Source organism: Lynx rufus, unplaced genomic scaffold (genome assembly GCF_022079265.1).
Source record: "Lynx rufus isolate CCGP_SWC_20201006 ecotype Redwood Valley unplaced genomic scaffold, mLynRuf1.p SCAF_8, whole genome shotgun sequence".
NCBI classification, from domain to species: Eukaryota; Metazoa; Chordata; class Mammalia; order Carnivora; family Felidae; genus Lynx; species Lynx rufus.
Genome location: NW_025814896.1, coordinates 57,942,526 through 57,963,082, shown reverse-complemented (window position 1 = coordinate 57,963,082; position 20,557 = coordinate 57,942,526). Strand labels below are relative to the sequence as shown.

The window sequence follows — 20,557 nt, the reverse complement described above, 5'->3', positions numbered from 1 at the left end:
CTTCCCTAAAAACCTTTGCAGGGAACCCTCTGGGTAGGTCTGGGAGATTTGGGGTTATCGAGACTCCGGGTTCAGCAATACAATAGCAAATGATTCAATTCCTTATTTCCAGCATATGCAGAAGACATCGTAAACATTATTAAGAAAAGTAGAAGAGGAATATTTATCTTGAGCCCCAACTATGTCAACGGACCCAGTGTCTTTGAACTACAAGCAGCAGTGAATCTTGCCTTGGATGACCAAACACTGAAACTAATTTTAATTAAGTTCTGTTCCTTCCAAGAGCCAGAGTCTCTACCTCATCTTGTGAAAAAAGCTCTCCGGGTTTTGCCCACCGTCACTTGGAGAGGCTTAAAATCGGTCCCTCCCAATTCCAGGTTCTGGACTCAGATGCGCTACCACATGCCGGTGAAAAACTCCAAAGGATTCAGGTGGAACCATCTCAGAATTATGCCTGATTTTTTTTCACTGGAAATGACTCCGTAAAACAGAAGCCACTGGGAGGAGCTCCCAGCCTACGGAATGGTAAAGCAGACCCTGAACCACCTGCCCTCAGTCCCTGGCAAGTAGAGACGTTGATGGACAGAGCACAGAGCATGAATCGGGCTGACATAAGATGGAGAGTGTTTTGCCGACCCCGAGCAAGCCTGATGGGCGAAGCAATGACCCCGAAACTGTGGTTAGAGCTTCTGATTTCCTCTGGACAGAGGAAGAGTAAATTCTGCAGACGCATGCACACGTTCAGCACACAACGCTCTTAAGATTTGCCAAGGGGTCTGAGCAGAAGTGGCAGAGATAGCCGCTTCTGCGTTGGGCTACCTATTGGCTGTCATGTCTACTATGGATTGTACATATAAATTATATATATTTGCAATCAAATAAATATTATTTTATTAGGAGCGATTGATTTGAACTTTACCTAAAGCTTCCCTGTAAAAACAAAGCAAAACAAAACAATTTTTATTCAATGTCCACCCATTAACTCTGGAGCACAGAAAGCAAGTAGGAAAGGCAGACACCGGGGCGGGAGCGGCGGGGGGGGGGGGGCAAGGGGCAGACAGGGCCCCAGTCAATCTCTACTCTGTCCCTGCCAGAAGCACCCCCTATAAGCAGGTGAGATAGAGGAAGGAGACCCTTCTGGTAGGCAGTGCAGCCCTGTGCCAGACACAAGGCTTGGAGAGCAGAGTAGGGCTGATCTCAGCATCTCCTCATCCCCTTGGCCTTGGTGCAGGGCAGGAGGTCCCCAACCTTACCCTGGGCTGCTGAAAGTAGGAACGAACTAGGCCAAAATGCTCAGGCCAATGAGGAGGCAAGGAATGGCCCAGCACTTACTTACAAAGTAGAAAGACAGTGACAAGAGCTAGCAGCCAAGGTAAGAGTTTGGTAAGTAAATGTAGAAACTGGTTAAAAGACAGCAAGAATGGAGCTTGAACAGAGTTTTAGTCTGAGCTCTTTGCCCATCAAGGCTGACACTCCTTGTATGTGCTTCCTGACCGAATGATCTCAGTGGAGTCCTAAGTAACAAGGCAGGATGCTGGAGCACCAGGAGAGAAAAGGTGGATTTCACTCTCATAGTCTGTTTTCCTTATGAGGGTTCCAGTTCCAGCTAGAGTTAAAACAGTGTTCTAGTCACGTAGGGATATAAAACCTTCATGCTCTGTCCTCCTCGCCTGACTGGAATGATTCATTTGAGCCTAAAGACTAGCAACTTCTGGACTCATTCAGATGTAATGTGTCACAGTCACTGGTACGAACGTGATCCAAGTTCAGAGTGGCTAAAAGTCATTGTCATCTGGCTACTGCTTGGAGCCTGTATGAGATGGTCTTGAGCTCTTTTTCCGCAAAGGCTCCCACATCATAAAAACCACTGCGGCCTTGGCACCGAGAAACATCCTTGTTGGGAATTTCAGTGATAAAGTTAAAGATGAGTTAAAAGGTATAAATTATTCCTGGAGGAAGTTTCTTGTGGGAAGGCTCATTGTAGGGTCTCAGTGGGGAAGAATCCACACTGTCATTGTGCCATTGTGCTATGGTGATGGTCAGAATCCCTGGTTTTCCTGCCAGCCGCTCTCTGAGATCTAAGACTCAGAAACATCTTTGGGCCAGTTTACCCGGGTTTATTTTATTCTAAAATAAATCTTTCTATAACCGATCTATCCAGTAGTCCAGAATTTTGTTCTAAGCTTAACAGAAACTCAAACTGAGCCTCAGGTTTGTATATATATACTCAAAATAAAAGAAAAAAAAAAAAGAAAAGAAAAGCACTTCTCTAGGCCTAACATTTACAGAATGCACTCTTTCCAGGTTAGTAGATCCACTGAAGATGACAAATTAGCATTTCGGACAAAGGTTTATTTACATTTCTTACATGCAAATCAATCAAAACAAAGTGGGCAACAGAAGCACATTTTCTCTACATAGGAGACTAATGGTAATCAAACAACTGAACTCAGTGAAATACAATGAGAAAAGAGTATAACTCTCTCTACATTTTCTTTTTTTTTTTAATTTTTTTTTAACGTTTATTTATTTTTGAGACAGAGAGAGACAGGGGGAGGGTCAGAGAGAGGGAGACACAGAATCTGAAACAGGCTACAGGCTCCGAGCTTTCAGCACAGAGCCCGACGCGGAGCTCGAACTCACGGACCGCGAACTCACGGACCGCGAGATCATGACCTGAGCCGAAGTCGGCCGCTTAACCGACTGAGCCACCCAGGCGCCCCTACATTTTCTAGATAAGGTGACTTGTTTCTGGTTTACACCTGGTGTCTAACTATAATGAAAACGTGTCCTCGTTTGAATGATGGTCACCCTACCTCTAACACACAATGGAGAGTACTCCTTAGTAACCCTGGATGATTCCTCAGGCAGATCTCACAGCTGTCCTGGTCTCTTCTGGGTTTCAATATCTACATTTTCTATTTATATTATTTCCAGATCACAGTTCCAGGTAAGGTGGAGTAGGAAGGACACCACCCCCTCTCTCCCACTCATTGCAGCTATAAAACCTGAATAAAATGCTTGCAAAATCAGTTTGAGGATTTCCAAAGCTAAATCAAAGCAGAATGATAAGACAAGAGTTCAAAGTTCCATGACTTTATTTTCCTCCAATATCCCTTGGCTTGGACTCAGTGCACTGTGAGTCCCACAAATGGACATTAGTAATGACAGAAGGTTCCAGAAGGAGCCCTCTTGTCCCACCTTGAAGACTGAGAAAGGAGTTTCCTAACACTCTAGTACTTTTTCCTTTTTATATTCTTAGTGGCACCAACAAAAACAGAGGGAAGGGGGCCCTTGAGAGCCTACATCTCTGTGGAAGGAGAACTGTCCACTTTGATACCAAGAGAGTGTGGTAAATCTTTTTTGATTTTGATTTTTTGGTCTCTCTGTCCTCTTACCATTTAGGTGTGGAGACAGAAGCAGTCGGGGAAGTGCACTGCAGAGTAGGGGATACACACACCAACACTCTGGCCAGAGAACTGCATAAAAAGGCTAAGAGGCCTCTAGAACCAGAAAGTGCCATGGAGATTGCAGACAGAAAGGTGTTCAGGAAAGCAAACCCATGTAGTTCCTTGCAAATTCCCGGGCTCATCCCTAAGCTGCATATGCATGAATCTGACCAAAAATAGAATAGCATAAACTCTGAGAATTAAACTATAGGATAGACTACTTCCTGAGCTCCAGACTGACCACTGAAAGGTGTATATATGGAATAAGTCTAAATAGAACTGAAAGACAGTGAAATAGAACAGACATTGAAACCACAAGGCTGGTTAGAATTTGGGGCTTGAATCCAACTGGGTCAATTGCTTGCTAAACAAAAATAGCATTCTACATAGGATTTCAACAAGATCCAAAGTCGCATAACAGAATATTTAAAATGTTCAGGATACAATCCATTGAAAGCAAAAAATTACATCTTCTGATTGGGTTTTCGATGTAAGTTAAGGTAATATGTAAGTTAACTACAACATAAAGGAGAGAGGGTAGGGGAGCTTATATGGTGGTAAGGTTATCTCCGTATCTCTTGAAGTGGTAAAATATTGATTCTAAATTGAAAATGAAAACATAAGTATGTTATATTTTAATGCCTTGGGAAACAACTAAAGCAAACAAAGAAAAAAATTTTAATTAGAATAATGAAATTTTGGGGGCACCTGAGTGGCTTGGTCAGTTAAGTGTCTGACTTTGGCTCAGGTCATGATCTCACAGTTCACGAGTTCGAGCCCCACATCAGGCTCTGTGCTGGCCGCTCAGAGCCTGGAGCCTGCTTCTGATTCTAAGTCTCCCCCTCTCTTTGTTCCTCCCCTGCTCGTACTCTCTCTCTCTCTCTCTCTCTCTCTCAAAAATAAATAAACATTAAAAAAAATTTTAAAGTGGTAAGTACTTACATTAGAAAAGGAAAGTACGTCAAATTAATAAGCTAAATTTCCACTTTAGCAAGAGAGAAGGGAAATAATAAAGATAAGGATATAAATTGATTATATTCATTATATTGAATACCACAAAACAATAAGAAAATTAACAACACTAAAAGCTGGATCTTTGAAAAGATCAATAAAATTGATAAATCCCTAGCAACGCTGATCAGGAAAAAAAGAGAGAAGACACAGATTACCAATATCAGGAATGAAATGAATGGTAACACGACAGACCCTGCCCACCCTAAGAAGATAAGAAGGGAACACTATGAGTAACCATATGGGCAATGGACATGTGTTTGGCAACCTAAATGAAATGAACAAATTCTCAAAAAAAAAAAAAAAACCCTAAAAGCTATCAGAACACAGCTAGATAAACTGAATTTCACATAGCTATTACATAAATTAAATTCTCAGTTTAAAATTTCCAAAAGCAAAATCTCCAGAACCAAGTGTTTTCACTGCCTAATTCTGCCAAACACTTAAAAAGGAGAGGGAAAAAACCCCACCAATTTTACACAATTTCTTCCAGAAAATAGAGAATGAGGGAGCACTTCCAAAATCATGTTATGTGGCCTGAATTTTCTTAATACCAAACCAAACAAAGTATTAAAAAACTACCAACCAAAGTCCTTTATGAACACTGACACAAAAGTATTCAAGAAAATATTAGCAAAGTGAATCCAGCAATGTATAACTATAACAATATACCATAGCCAAATAGAGTTTATCCTACATGTACAAAACTGGTCTAATATGGAAAAATCTTTCAATATAACCCCCCATATTAACAGCCTGGAGAAGAAACTTCACATAATCATATCAACCGATTCCAAAAAAGCATCTGACAAAATTTACCACCCTTTCATCATGAAAACTCTCAACAAACTTTCTCACTATGATAAAGGCCTCTACAAACACACACACACACACACAAACTATATCTAAGATCATTATTGATGGTGACACACTGTTTGCTTTCTTCATAACATTGGGGAAAAAAACAAGGATGTTTGCTCTCACAACCTATTCAAACTTGTACTGAAAGTCCTCACCAGTGCAATAATGCAAGAAAAAGAAATAAGATGCATGCAATTTGGAAAGGAAGAGATAAAACTGTCCTCATTCCTGACACAGGAATTTTTATGTAGAAAGAAAGCTACAAAAAAAAAAAAAATCTAGGAGTAATGGGTGAGTTTAGCAAGATCTCAGGATACAAGATGAAAATGAAGAAACCAAATATATTTATTTTTTATTATTATTATTTTTATTTTTTAATGTTTATTTATTTTTGAGAAAGAGAGAGAGAGGGGCAGAGAGAAGAGAGAAACACAGAATCTGAAGCAAGCTCCAGGCTCTGAGCTGTTAGCACAAAGCTGGACTCAGGGCTCAAACCCATGAACCGTGAGATCATGACCTAAGCCAGAGTCGTATATTCAAACAACTGAGTCACTCAGGTGCCCCAAATTAAATATATTTCTATCTTTAGAAATAAACCATTCAAAACCTAAAATTAAAAAGCATTTAAATTACTAAATTTAATGTAGTAAATTCATTTACTACAGTTACCTCCAAAAAGAATTACTTAAGAGATAAATCCACAGAATGTGTGGATGTTCTGTACACTGAAAAATACAAAATTCTTATGAAAGAAATCAAAGAACAGTTGAATAAATGGAGAGGCATAGCATGTGCATTTACATAAAAACTCAACATATTCTCAAATCAGCAATTCTCCCCAAACTGATTTAGAAATTTAATACAATTTCAATCAATATCCAAGCAAGATTTTTTTTTATAGATACAGGCAAACTGATTAGAAAATTATATGGAAAGGTAAATCATCTGGAATAACCAAAGCAATTTGAAAAAGAAAGTTGGAGGAGTTACATTACTCAATTTTATAAATCAATATACAATTACAGCAATTAAGACAGTGTGATATTGGCAAAGTGATAAAATGGAACAGAGTCAAAATTGTAAAAATATACCCACACAAATATGGCTTGTTGAATTTTGATAAAGTTTCCGAGGTAATTCAGTGATGAAAGACAGAGTTTTAAACAAATGGTGTTGGATAATTGGGCATAGATATGTGATAAGATGAACTTCATACCTTATGCAGACATTAACTCAAAAATAGACCATGTATCTAAATGTAAAACCTAAACCTATAAAACATTTAGAAGAAAACATGACCTGAGATTAGGCAAAGAGTTCTTAGATATGTCACCAAAAGATGATCTATAAGAAAAAGACTGATAAATTGGACTTTGACAAAATTAAAAACTTTTGAGAAAAATGCTATTAAACAAATGAGAGCACAAGCTTTAAACTGGTAGAAAATATTTGAAAAATCACACATCCAACAAAAGACTTGGATCCAGAGTATATAAAGATCTCTCTAAATTCAATAATAAAAAGCAAACCACTCAATTAAAGAGAAGCAAAAAACTTAGACAATTCATTGAAAAGGATATACAAATGGCATAAAACACATGAAAAAAACCCATCATCTATTAGAAAAACACAAATTAAAATGACAAACTAAAATGGCCAAAAAATAAAAATTAAAAAAAGGAAAAAAAAGGAGGAAAGGAAAGAAAAGAAAAGAAGAGAAAAGAAGAGAAGAGAAGGGAAGAGAAAAGAAAAGAAAAGAGAAGAAAAGAAAAAGAAAAGAAATCTGACAATCCCAAATTCAGGTGATGATTTGGAACAACTGGAACTCTCATGCACTCCTGGTGAGAATGAAAAATGGTGAAGACGCCCTGAGAAAAGCTTAACAATTCCTTATAAAGTGAAAATCCACTTAATTATATATCCCAGAAATCCCATTCCTAGATAATCTACCCCAGAGAAATAAAAACTTATGTTCACACACACACAAAACCTGTACATGGATATTTATAGCAGTTCTATTCATCATCATTCATATCTGGAAAAAACTCAATGACCTTCAACTAGTGTATCCGTTTGGGTCCAATCAGAAGACAGAAACCACACAGTAGTCTTAAAAGGGAAGTTTTAATATAAAGAATTATTTGGCTATAAGAGAGTAAAAAACGTGAATAGAACTCCAGACTATATCAGGGCCAAAAGAGACTAGGAAGACAGACTTGGGGGGGGCCCTTCTCCCATCTGGGGTTCAGATGTTGTTAGAGAAAGTGTGGTACTGCCCACTGAATGGCAAAGTTCTCTTGGTTGCCTGTGTCAGAGCTGGTCCACAGTTGCTGGAAGACAGCAAGCAGACCTCTGGGACATGGCAAACCGTGGCTGGCGGACAGACCTGAGACATGGACATGGCTGGGGGAATGAAGTCTGGAACACACAGTGTCGGGAGCTTCGGAGAACAAAGGAGAGCTGCAGCTGGTGTGGGGGTGCACAGGGGCATGTGGAGTGCCACCTTGGGCATGAAGAATTGGAGGGTGGTGTCCATGTCAGGAGGCCGTGGGCAGGTGGCCACCTGACTTAGACCAAGAGAGACTGCTTCCTCTGGGTGCACGGCTCGGGTAGGGCCCCACAGATGTCTCACACACCCACACTGCTGACTGATGGTCCATACAGCTCAAGCAAGAAAAATGCGCCCTTCAGCACCTGGACTCAGGAAGACCCTCATGCAATGCCCCTCTAGCCCCCTCTACTGACGGAGCTCAACATTGCACTCACTGTAAAGAATAAATCCTCCAAAACTATCTAGTCCATCACGCAGAGCAGATACTGAATGGTGAATCCGGGGCTGACAGCTAACAAAGTGATAACTGGCACAGGCCAAGTCAATAATAGCTGTACATGAGAAAGATTAAATACTTCTCGGCAGTAAAAAAGAGTTCACTACCGAGATGCAATAACTTGGACGAATCTTAAAGCGTCGCAAAAAAGCTAATCCCAAATGATTACATTTTTTTTTTCATTGATCTGACATGTTCAAAAAGGCAAGAATGTGGCAGAGGAGAGATCTGGGGTTTCCAGGAGTTGGAGGTGAAGAAGGGTGTGACAAAGGGACACATGAAAGGCGAGAACCTGCTTGTCTTGGGGATTATGTCAACCTACACGTGTGTTAACACTCAGATGGCTGTACTTTATTATATCTTATTTTTCTTCCATTGTATTCTATTATTTTAATTGTATTCTATTTCATTTTAAAACAAAAAGTTTAAAGGTCTAGTCCAATCTAATATCAAAACTTTAGTTTTGAATCCAGCTCAAACTTCTCCCTTTCCCCTGGTTGAGACCCAACCTGTGAGTCTGTAGACCGGCAATGGGACAGAGGAATGAAATCTACTTTTCCCTGTCCTCCTGCCTGTTCTGTCTTTTTCCTCATTGGGTTATGATGGAGGAGGAAGCAGAGGAGGAGGAAAAAATCTGAACTCAGATGGTGTTCTTTGAAATGCTCTCTGAACAGTAGAATGCTGCTCCTTCTACCCGATGCCAAACTGTAGGCTCCTTCTGGGTGAGGCATTCTGGTGAATTGTTTGGACAACTTCCCCTCCCCCGCAGCCCCACCAGGACCCCCACTGCTTGTGGTGCACCTGCAGCAGGTGATGCCTTCTCTGGATCCCCTTCATCTCCTGCCCCATACACTGGCCCCTGATGGCCCCTGATGGCCCCTGATGGCCAATTCTTTCAGCGTGATTCACCTGGCTCGGGGGGAATCAGATGCCCACTTTCCCCACCACCGTGGTTCCTCCAGCTGATGTCTTACTGCCAGTGATATTCTGCTGAGGGGTCAGGCACCCGCCTGATCTTTGAATCCCAAAGGAAAAATGCCACATTCTCCCAAGATTGTTTTGAACTCTTCTACATCCAAACCCCAAGGATGCTGTGAGAATGATAATTCTTCAGCTCTGCATACCTTCAGCTAGGAGTGGTAGGGGTGAATTGTCAGATGTCAGTCTTCCAGCTGGCAGATAAGCCCCACCTCTGGTTTTCTCTTAGAGGCTCTCTCCCTGGGGATAGCGATGAGGGAAACAAAGGCAAGAGAAATGTAGCTTAAATGAAATCTCCTTACACTTTGCAACCTGATGATAGACACCTATCATGCAGAGTGTGACCTTGCTCAAGGAACTCATGGCCGCCTTACTTCCTTAACGTTTTTGTTTTATTACAGACGAAAAGCAACCTTATCTTAACAGTAGCTAGCCCCTCAAGGTCCTGAAAGCCTTGCTTCCAAATTCCTTAGAGGCTTACACTCTCCCTAACTCCCACTAATTTAGAAGTATATAATCAGTCACTCCTCACAACCCCAGTGCAGCTCTTTCTGCCCACGGGTCCTGTCCCCATGCTCTAATAAAATCACCTTCTGCACCAAAGAATTCTCAAGATTTTTTTCTTAGCTGCTTGCTCAAGAACCCCATCAGGAGGGCTGAGGCTCCCCTTCTGTTGGTGGCTGAGGGTTATGATCTGGCAATTCAGCTGCCCTCAGAAAGTCCTGCAGGAGACTTGCTAACACCTTTGTCTAACACCTCTGTGTGGACCAGGAAGGCACCTGTCACTCACAGTCCTTAAATTTGTGATGTCTGCCAAAATTCAAAGTCCAGGGCAAAAGCCCCATCTAACATCTCCTTGTACCCACCCCTGGGCGAGTTTCTGTGACCTCTTTAAAACCAACTACAGGGACACCTGGGTGGCTCAGTCGGTTGAGCATCCAACCCCTGATACCGGCTGAGGTCGTGATCTTGTGGTCGTGGAAATGAGTTCTGTGTTGGGCTCTGTGCTGACAGAGTGGAGCCTGTTTGGGATACTCTCTCTGCTCTTCCCTCACTGATCCTTTCTCAAAATAAATAAATAAATAAATAAATAAATAAATAAATAAATAAATATTTAAAAACATAAAACTATACAAAAGCAAGTTTCTGACCACAGCACATTTAAATACCACATAGTGGCTATTCTTACCTTTCGAATCTGGCTCATTTCATGTCTGGAAGTTTTTCACAACCTCTCCGACTATATGTGGATTGTTGAACAGGTTGAATTTACTAAGATATCTGCAGGAAATGTCTTTATTCTTCTCTGACCGGTGCCTGACCGTATTCCCTAGAGTCCCTTTCACTTCCCCTGCTCAGATTCCAAAGGAAGATATTTACAAATCACCATTCAGTTGTGGGTGGATGATCACTTACATAATTGCACCTTGAGTCTAATTAGAGCTACTGCAGGGGTGCAGTAAACGTTGCTATGTGTTCACCGAGATCATTTCGTTTTTTTGAACATACGGGATGGTCACTTTGTCCAGCCTCCTTTGCATTTGGATGAGGACACATGACAATTTTTTTCTAGAAGGTGAAGGTGAATGGAAATGATATGCGGTCTCTAGACTGAGGCAGGTAAGTGCAGGTATCATGTTTCCATACTGTCTCCCCCTGCCATTGTGACCTTGGAGTTCACAGCCTGAGATGGCATTTCCTTGTGATAAAGAAGGGCTTCCTGGGGTGCCTGGGGGGTTCAGTCACTTAAGCATCAGACTCTTGATTTCGACTCAGGCCATGATCTCACGGTTGTGAGATTGAACCCTGAATCAGATTCCGCGTTGTCAATGTGGAGACTGCTTGGGATGTTCTCTCTCTCTCTCTCTCTCTCTGCCTCTCCCCCCACTCTCTCTCTCAAAATAAATAAATAAACTTAAAAAAAAAGAAGGGCATCCCAACCCACTTTGAACTGCAGTGTAAGTGGGACATAGACTTGCTATGTTGAGCCTCTGAAATTCCAGGATTATTTACTACCACAGCAAAGCCTAAACTGTCCTGACTAATACAAGGCAAAGACTTTTCTGTTTGCCTTCTTAATATCTCAGAGAACTCACCCTAGGCTTTGCCGTTTCAAACTGTCGTGGTCTTCAGAGTTAAAGAAAATAATATGGAAACAATTCCATTTTGGTGGGGAGGATCATCATGTCCCTCCATGTTCTTTCACTTCATTTCTCCTCTATGACCTCTTCCTTTTGCCTTCTTGTTCTGGACAATGTGCCTGTGATGGAGTAGGTCAGTCAGTAATTATTGAATCAAACTGAGCCCTGGGGTTCTACTTTATGCACTGCTAATGAAGAAATCCATGGCCGTTAGCCCCAGAGATATTTACAACTTATTCTGACAGGAGCTCTTTTTAATTTTCCCATGCCTGACTTTTTTCCTCCTCTTAAAATTAACTAAATGGCTCTTCTCTTTTGTTGGGGAAGCAGAACGTAGAGATTCCTGAGAGGGATCCAAATACACCAGAATCACATCAATTAGCATATTTCTCGGTAAAATGGGATCCACTATAATTGTGTGGATATGGGTGCTCCATTGCAAGTGGGTTTAATTGGTGGGAAAAGGTCACATCTCCAGTCTTTTTCTTTTGCAACACACACACACACACACACACACACACGGTGTGTACTTGCACATGAACACTGAACTCAGTGGAAAGAAGTTGGCTGCCCCAGAAGGAGCAGATGCAGCCTAAAATGCGGCTGATTTCCCCAGAATTTTAGCTTTCTATTGATCACGAGAAGCCAGTCACTTTCTCCATCCAATGAGATTCCTGGCAGAGTAGAAAGCAGTACTCGACAAAATAGCACCATTCTTGGGACCCCACTAGTCTTGGTCCTCAGACCTTACATGAAGTTGTCCTAACGATCCATGACTTCGGTTTAAGGGATTTAGAAACCTTATGCGTCTTGAGCTCTCACACCAAATTCAACATTGGTTAGGCCACATCCATGAGTGGGGAGAAGGTAGAGATAATGCCTGGGCCCTTGAATTTACCACTGCTCTGTTTTTTTGTGTCCCAGATGCCTTTTCTCTCACAGAGAACATCCTGACTCTGATTAAAATCTCTCCTACCTGGGTGGTTCTGTAATGACTTTGTACTAAGAATCCTGTGTACAAATTCATTTGCCCACAATAAGACATGATCCCAAAGACTTGATAATAAAAATTGACACCATAAAACTTCTAGAAGAAAACATAGATGATAAGCTTCTTGACATCAGTCTCGGTGATGATATTTTGGATTTAGCACCATAAGAAAAGGCAACAGAAGCAAAAATAAATAGGTGGGACTATACTAACATAAAAATCTTCTGTACAGCAAAGGAAACCATCAACAAAATGAAAAAACAACCCACTGAATGTGAGAAAATATTTTCAAGGCATCTATCTGCTAAGGGTTAATATCCAAAATAGAGAGAGAACTCATACAACTCAATAGCAAAAAAACAGAAAAAAACAAAAACAAAAACAAAAAATAAACAAACAAAAAAAACCCCCAAAAGCATTTCAATGAAAAAATGGGCAGAAGATCCAAACAGACATTTTCCCAAAGAAGACATACATATGACCAACAGGAACGTGAAGATACATTGTATATCACTAATCACCAGGAAAATACAAATCAAAACTACAATGAGATATTACCTCACACCCATTAAAATGGTTATTATCCGAAAGACAAGAACCAACAAGTGTTGGCAAGAATGTGGAGAACAGGGAACTTCTGTACAATGGTGATGGGACTATAAATTGGTTACAGCTACTACGGAAAACAGTATGGAGATTCCTTTAAAAATTAAAAAGAAAACTACCATATGTTCCAGCGATCCCACTCTGGGTATTTATCTGAAATAAATGAAAATGCTAACTCAAAAAGGTATATGCACCCTAATTTATTGCAACATTATTGTTTAAAATTTTTGTAATGTTTATTTATTTTTGACAGAGAGAGAGAGAGACAGAGGGTGTGGGAGGGACAGAGAGAGAGGGAGACACAGAATCTGAAGCAGGCTGCAGGCTCTGAGCTGTTGCTTAGGAAGCAACCTAAGTGTCCATCAATACATGGATGGAGAGATGTAGTGTGTTCACACTTACACACACACACACACACACATACACACATACACGCACACACACACACACACACACACACGCAGGAATGATTATTCAGTCATAAGAAAGAAGTAAATTTCGCCATTTGTAACAATATAGATGCATGTTGAGGACATTGTGCCAAGTGAAATAACTTAGAGAAAGAAATACGGTATAATCTCACTTATATATAAAATCAAAAATAAAAACATGAACTCATAGATACAGAGAATAGATTGTGGTTGTCACAGTTAAAGGGCAGGGACTGGACAAATGAGTGAAGATGGTCAAAAGGTATAAACTTCCAGTTATAAAATAAATAAGTTCTAGGGATGTGATGTACATCCCAGTGACTGTAGTTAATAATACTGTATTATATATGTGAAAGTTGCTAAAAAAGGAAATCTTAAAAATTATCATCACAAGAAAAAAATTGTAATTATATGTATGGATGGATACTAACTAGACATCATGGTGATCATTTGCAATATACACAAATCTCGATCATTACATTGTACACCTGAAATAATATAATGTTTAATTAATTATACATTCATTATATCTCAATAAAACAAAATAAGTTTTTAAAAAAGACATAACCCCATTCAAATTGCTTCAATTATCAAAAAGCTGTAAGAGCCTTTCTCTTATACCTGAGCTAGGCGTTTCATAAATATCCCAGAAACACGGTCCTGTCTTACAGCTTTCAAGAGGGAATTGTGTTTGGGAATCTCCCAGAGTTGATTAAACCTTTAAGCAGCCCCCTCTGTTTCTCTGAGCAGTAGTAGGTCGACTTTAGTGAGCAGGGACAGAGCTCAGCTCTCTTGTCCTGAAAGCAGGGTCAAAGCTCTTGACTTCACTCCAGTGTGGGATGCAGGCTTTCAATTTAGGGGTATGATACGCCAGAACTCCAGCCAAGGCCATCCAGCTTAATTGCTAGCTAGGGGCTTGGAAAGAAAATCATGTTTCTGGACAGCACTGACCAGTTGTCTATCACTGCTTTCTTTTTCTTCTTCTCTTAAAAAAAAATACAAAGTTTAGCCATAAGAAGGTAATAAGAGATCAGGAGCAAGCAACATATCCTTCAGTCTCAAAAGTGCTGCACAAATACTTTCCGGTAAAGTCAATTACTGCCAGACACTGGGAAGGAAGAAAAGATGTGCTGATCATTTTGTTTAAAACTGCTCTTGGAGAGAAGGGATTTTCTAACTCATCGTGTGCAGGCACAGAATATGGTGTCAGTTTTACCCTTGTTTCTTTTGGATCTTCTCCTAAAACAAAGGTTGCCTTGGGGAAAGTGAGGGTGAAAAGGGAAGAAGACCAAACTCCCAAAACTCTGCTTCCAGCTGTGTGCAGCTGGAGCCCTGGGTGAAGGGCAATCCTTCTGCTGGGTGCACCACCCTTAATTAGTCCCATGAGGGTGGACCGGATATGGTCACTTAAATTATAAGGGATCCACTGGGGAGAGGACATCAGGTCATTCCTTCCCTACCACTGGGCCATATGAGTAGATGGGTTTCCAAGAGCAGATGACAAGGATCACAGGGATTCTTGGGACCTGGCACCAAAGGTCAGAGCAGGCCCGGTTTCTACCGCCAAGCCAATTATCTGGATAATCAGACCAAAGGCATCGGATAATTCAGTAGCTTGCTGCTGACCTAAAATTCCAGAATAATTCCTTCAGTTCTCTGTCTGGCAGGTTAAAGCTGGTCCTTTTCTCTTTCTCTTTAAAATTTCTCTTTCCATATACAACTGTGGATGGATAGGTGCCCAGCACCCTACAGTGCCCTGAGCTTTCTCAATTGATCTTTCTCAAGGAATTAAATTAACTGGTAATTTTCACGTAGATCTCATTACAATGTAGACTCCTAAAGAAGAATTTGTTTCAGCTAAACAATGCAGATCTAACTGAAGTCTCCTTCTTATCAATTGCCTGGACCCTTCCTAAATGACCGCATCCTCTTGGTTCTAGTTGGAGAAACCTGCACAATGCAAAATGTGTTTCTTGACACATCACATATTCTTTCCCCTAAACAGCGTTTTTTCCTTCCCCTTATCCTCAGGACATATGACAACAAATTCATCATGTTTGTTGAATGAAGAAACGCCCTCCTCCTCCTCCTCTCCTCTTCTTGCCCTTTTCTTAAGCAAAGCTTACTTAGTTTCTTATGTGCCAAGCACTGTGCTAAGCACTTTATAAATATCAACCCACATAATACTCAAACGCTTTTTAAGTTTATTTATTTATTTTGGAGAGAGAGAGAGAGAGAACACAAGCAGCTGAAGGGCAGAAAGAAAGAGAGAATTCCAAGCAGGCTTTGTGCTCACGGCATGAATTGTGAGATCATGACCTGAGCCAAAACCAAGAGTCTGACGCTTAACTGACTGAGCCCCCCAGGCACTCCAATACTCAAACACTTTTATGTTTAGGGGCACCTGGGTGACCCAGTTGGTTAAGCATCAGGTTCTTGGTTTGGGCTCAGGTCATGATCTCACAGTTCATGAGTTCTGACAGTACAGAGCCTGCTTCAGATTCTCTCTCTCTCCCTTTCTCTGCCCTTCCCCTGTTCTCTCTCTCTCTCCCAAAATAAATAAATAAACTTAAAAAAAAAAACACTGTTATGTTTAGTATTCTCCTTACATTACAGATGAGGAAATCAAGGCACAAAAATGATGAAGCAACTTTCCCAGGTCACTTTTCCAAGCCAGTAAAGAGGAGAGCTGGGATTTGAAATCATCTACTCTAGAACCCGTGTTCTTAACCACCCCATGGTACTGCTTCGCTAAGAAGTTTTCTCAGTGTGCAGCTTTTCCAGCAAGGCCTCTTAGTGTTGTCTTCCTTAGTTGCGACTTTTAGAAGGAAATGAGTTTGCTCTGAAACTTTGAAGGAAGAGTTTAGTTTTTCCTTATCGAGAAAATCAGAGTGTGGAATAACTGAGATTAGTGGGGAAAACTTTTCATTTCAACATGGATTTTTAATATCTGTCAACCAAGCGCAGCCCCTTTGTGCCAGACAAGGCACTGGGCACCGCAAACTCTCAAAGATAAACACGGAGGTAGTTGCTCTGATGAGCTCATCATCTGGTGGGAGGAGACAGGTTCATGAAGTCCCAAGAGAAACCCTCTTCCAGAGTAGAAGAAAGTGAGATGCTCCTGGCTTGAATCCTGAAGGACCAGAATGCATCATTCAGATTAAGGGCAGTGATGGGATGTAGAACTGAGGTATCCCAGTCAAAGGGCATTTTCAATTATGCAGGTGTGAAGGGCGAGTGTAGGGCTTTGTCTCCAAGGAACTGCAAGAAATTCAGATAAGTGGAGCTGGAGATGTTCTCATGGGTTAGAACCTGCAAGCCACTTACATTATGCTAAGGAATAGATGGACCACAGAGGCTTTTTTTTTCTTTTTACCAGAGACAGTTTATGTCCCACCACCTCTACCCCCTTCCTCCCGCCCCCCCCCCACCCCCCAGGATTTCCTGGGCTCCATCTGTATGAGTCTCGACCACTTGCTCTGACTACAGTAACCTCATTTGCTCCCCTGGTCCCACATCAGATTGGTCTTGTTGGGAGGATGCCCTTTGAGCCCATGCATGAGCAGTTGTTGTTGGAACGGTAGCTTCTCACCCAGCTTCCAGTCTCAGGAAGCTAGGATGCCCGAAACTTTTCTATGTGCTTTGAGGTCAGCTTTCACAACCAGGGATGAGCAGCTACGATGACCTGTAGCTCACCCTCCAGACCTTGCCCCTTCCTATCCCAAGCCAATATGAAGCCCTGCAGTACAAAGTGTATTGTCTGGCTTTCTCACGGGTGCTCTGTAAATACATCCTAACGTATAAGGAATTGATACCCAACGGGGCAAGTGTGGACCGATAAGAGATAGGGGATAAAAAGAGCACTCCAGATAAATCCTTTCTTATTTCCCCCAGTCCCATAGACTTTTCCAAAGCATGGTGATTCCACAAGGGTCCTGGCAGATATCTCATGTGACTAAACAACTGATCATATTTTCTTATGATGCTATAGCTGCTGAGTAATAACAAATGAGCTCCCTTCCCTGTCTCATTTCCTAGATTTTTAAACAGGTTTTTTGAGACGTAATTCATATTTTGTACAATTCACCCATTTAAGGTGTACAATTTCAGGTCCCTGGGTGGCTCAGTCAGTTAAGTGTCCAACTCTTGGTGTTAGCTGAGGTCATGATCCCACAGTTTGTGGGCGTGAGCCCCACATCCAGCTAAGTGCTGGCTGTGCATCCAAAAGACTTGTCTATCTTGGACACATCATATAAACAGAGCCTTGTGATACGTGGTCTTTTGTGACTGGCTTCTCTCACTTAGCATAGTTTTTCTGATGTCATTCATTTTGTAGCACATGTCAGAACTTCATGCCCTTGTATAGATATTCTACATTTCATTTATCCATTCAAACAATGGATAGACATTTGGGGTGTTTCCACTTATTGGCTTTTGTGAGTGATGCTGCTAAAAATATTCATGGACAAGGTTTTGAGTGGATATGTTTTCATTTGTTGAGTTGTGTGGTAACCCTGTGTTTAACATTTTGAGAAACAGCCAAATAGCCCCATTTTTTATTTTCATTAGTATTTTACCTTCCCACCACATCCTTGCTAGCTTTGGCAGCATTGGTTATCACGTGTTAAATTATTATTATTTATTATTATTATTATTATTATTATTTAGACATTCTAGCATTCTAGTGAGTATGAAATGATATCTCATTGTGGTTTTGATTTGTATCTTCCTTTTGACTAATGGTATTGGGACTCTTTTCATGTGCTTATTGTCCATTTACATATCTTTTTTGGAGAAATGTCTTTTCAGATCCCTTTGCCCATTTTGTAATTGGGTTATTTATCTTTTTATTATTGAGTTGTAACAGCTCTTTTTATATTCAGGATACAAGTCCCTTATCAGATATGTGATTTACAAGTATTTTTTTCCATTCTGTGAATGGTCTTTTACACTTCCTTGATGGAATAGTTTGGAGCACAATGTTTTTATTTTGATGAAGTTTAATCTGTTGGGTTTTTTTTTCTTTTGTTGGTGTGGTTTTGGGGTGTGTATGTAATAACATTTTTGCCTAACTCAAGGTCACCCAAACTTACTCCTGTTTTTTTGGTAATTTTTGGTGTTTAGCTCTTACATTAATGCATACTCTATTTTGAATTAACTTTTTTTTAAAAATGCTTATTTATTTTTGAAGGAGAGAGAGAGTGTGAGCAGGGGAGGGGCAGAGAGAGAGGGAGACATAGAATCTGAAGTGGGCTCCATGCTCTGAGCTTTCAACATAGAGCCCAACGCGGGGCTAGAACTCATAAGCTGTGAGATCATGACCTGAGCTGACATTGGACACTCAACCGACTGAGCCACCCAGGTGCCTCCATTTTGAATTAACTTTTATGTATGGTATAAAGATGGGTATATTTTCATTCTTCTGCATGTGGATATTCAGATTTCCTAGCACCATGTGTTGAAATGGTTATTGTTCACCTATTGAATTAATTGAGTTGGAACACTCGTCAGAAATCAATTGATGATAAATGAAAAGGTTTATTTCTGATTTCTCAATTCTGTTCTATTTATCTATATGCCCATTCAGATGTCAGGATTACATTAGTTTGATTACTATAGCTTTTTAGTAAGTTTTGAAATTGGGAAGTGTAAGTTTTCCAGCTTTGTTTCTCTTGTTTCAAGATTTTTTTTTGAGTGGGGTGCCTGGGTGGCTCAATCAGTTAGGTGTCTGACTCTTGATTTCTGCTCAGATCATCTCAGAGGCTTGAAATCAAGGCCACATAAGATTCTCTCTGTCTCTCTTTGCCCCTCCCCAACTTGCTCACACACCCACAGGGTCTCTCTCTGAAACAAATAAGTAAATTAATAAATAAATTAATTAATGTGTTTGGTTTGTTCATTTTTGGACAGGGGCATTTCTGGGCACATTCCATATAAATCTCAGGACCAGTTTGTCAATTTCTGAAAAGAAAAAAGGCACAGGATTTTGATAGAGATTGTGTTGAATCTATAGATAATTTTGGGGAAGTATTTCCATCTTAACAGTATTAAGTCTTTTGATCCATGAACAGAGATATCTTTCCATTTATTTAAGTCTTCTTTAACTACTTTCAACATTGCGTTTTTCAGAATCCAAGTTTTATACCGCTTGGTTCAATTTATTCCTGAGAAATCTAGCTTTTGATGCTATTAATTTCATTTTGGTTGATTCGTTGTTACAGTAAAATACAATTTGTCAGTATATGTTGGTGTCATATCCTGCAAATTTGCTGAAATTATTAGATCTAAAAGTATTTTATTCAATTATTTAGAATTTTCTACATAAAAGAACATGTTATGCATAAATACAGACGGTTCTACTTTCCCCTTCCAATCTATGTATCTTTTATTCTATTTTTCTTGTCCATTGTCCTTACTAGAACCTCCAGTAAAATGTTGAATGGAAATGGCAAAAGTGAACATCCTCGTCTTGTTCCCGATCTTATGGGAATGCATTTAACCTTCACCATTGGGCATGATGGTGGCGGTAGGTCTTTTATAGATGGGCTACAGCATGTTGAGGAAGTTCCTGTCCATTCCTACTCTGTTGCGTGTTCTTAAAATGAAGGGGTATTTCATTGTGTTAAATGTTTCTTCTCAGTCTACTGAAAAGGTCATGTGGTTTCGTCCTTTATTCTTTTGATATGATGTTATATTAAATGGCATTTGGATAGTTAACTGGCCTTCAATTCCTGGAACAAATCCCACTTGGTTTAGATATGTTTATAATTGTTATGTCTTCTTGGTAAACTGGCCCTTTTATTTTTATAAAATATCCCTCTTCCTCTCTATTAAAATTTTGTGTCTTAACATCTGTTTTGTTTTGTGATTTGTATAGCCACTCCAGTTTTCTTACCGTACTGCCATATGGTATATTTTTTCCATCCCTTTACTTTCAATCTGCTTGTATCTTCGAATCTAAGGGTGGATCTTCTGGGGACAGCATAGAGTCTTACATTTTTGTTGTTAAAAACTGGGCATTTTAACATCTTACAGTGATACTTGATACTGATTCTGCCCCCTCCCCTAACTCCAGGTGTTACTGTGGTTTGGTTTTCTGTTTATTTGTTTAGCGACTTGGCTGGACTATTTCAATAAAGTCTATTTCCCTATGCAGACTTTAACATCGCCCTTCAGTCTATACGGTCTTGGGCGTACTCATAATCCCCCTGACCTCTTCCTCTCTCACCCAGGATGACAGTGGTTTGAAGAGGGTCCTCTT

At 40.4% G+C, this 20,557-nt stretch overlaps 1 protein-coding gene across 4 annotated transcripts in view; it reads left to right on the top strand.

The window, feature by feature from the left end:
• The window catches only part of IL18RAP (interleukin 18 receptor accessory protein), a 33,729-nt gene extending 32,830 nt beyond the window's left edge, over positions 1-899 (top strand). For 3 of the 4 annotated variants that reach the window (XM_047068503.1, XM_047068504.1, XM_047068502.1), the window contains one exon: positions 113-899. In XM_047068503.1, the coding sequence (XP_046924459.1) occupies positions 113-486 (374 nt within the window). In that variant the 3' untranslated portion in view covers positions 487-899. The remainder of the gene's footprint in view (positions 1-112) is intronic. The other variant, XM_047068505.1, reaches the window with a different exon arrangement.
• Positions 900-20,557: the final 19,658 nt, after the last annotated feature.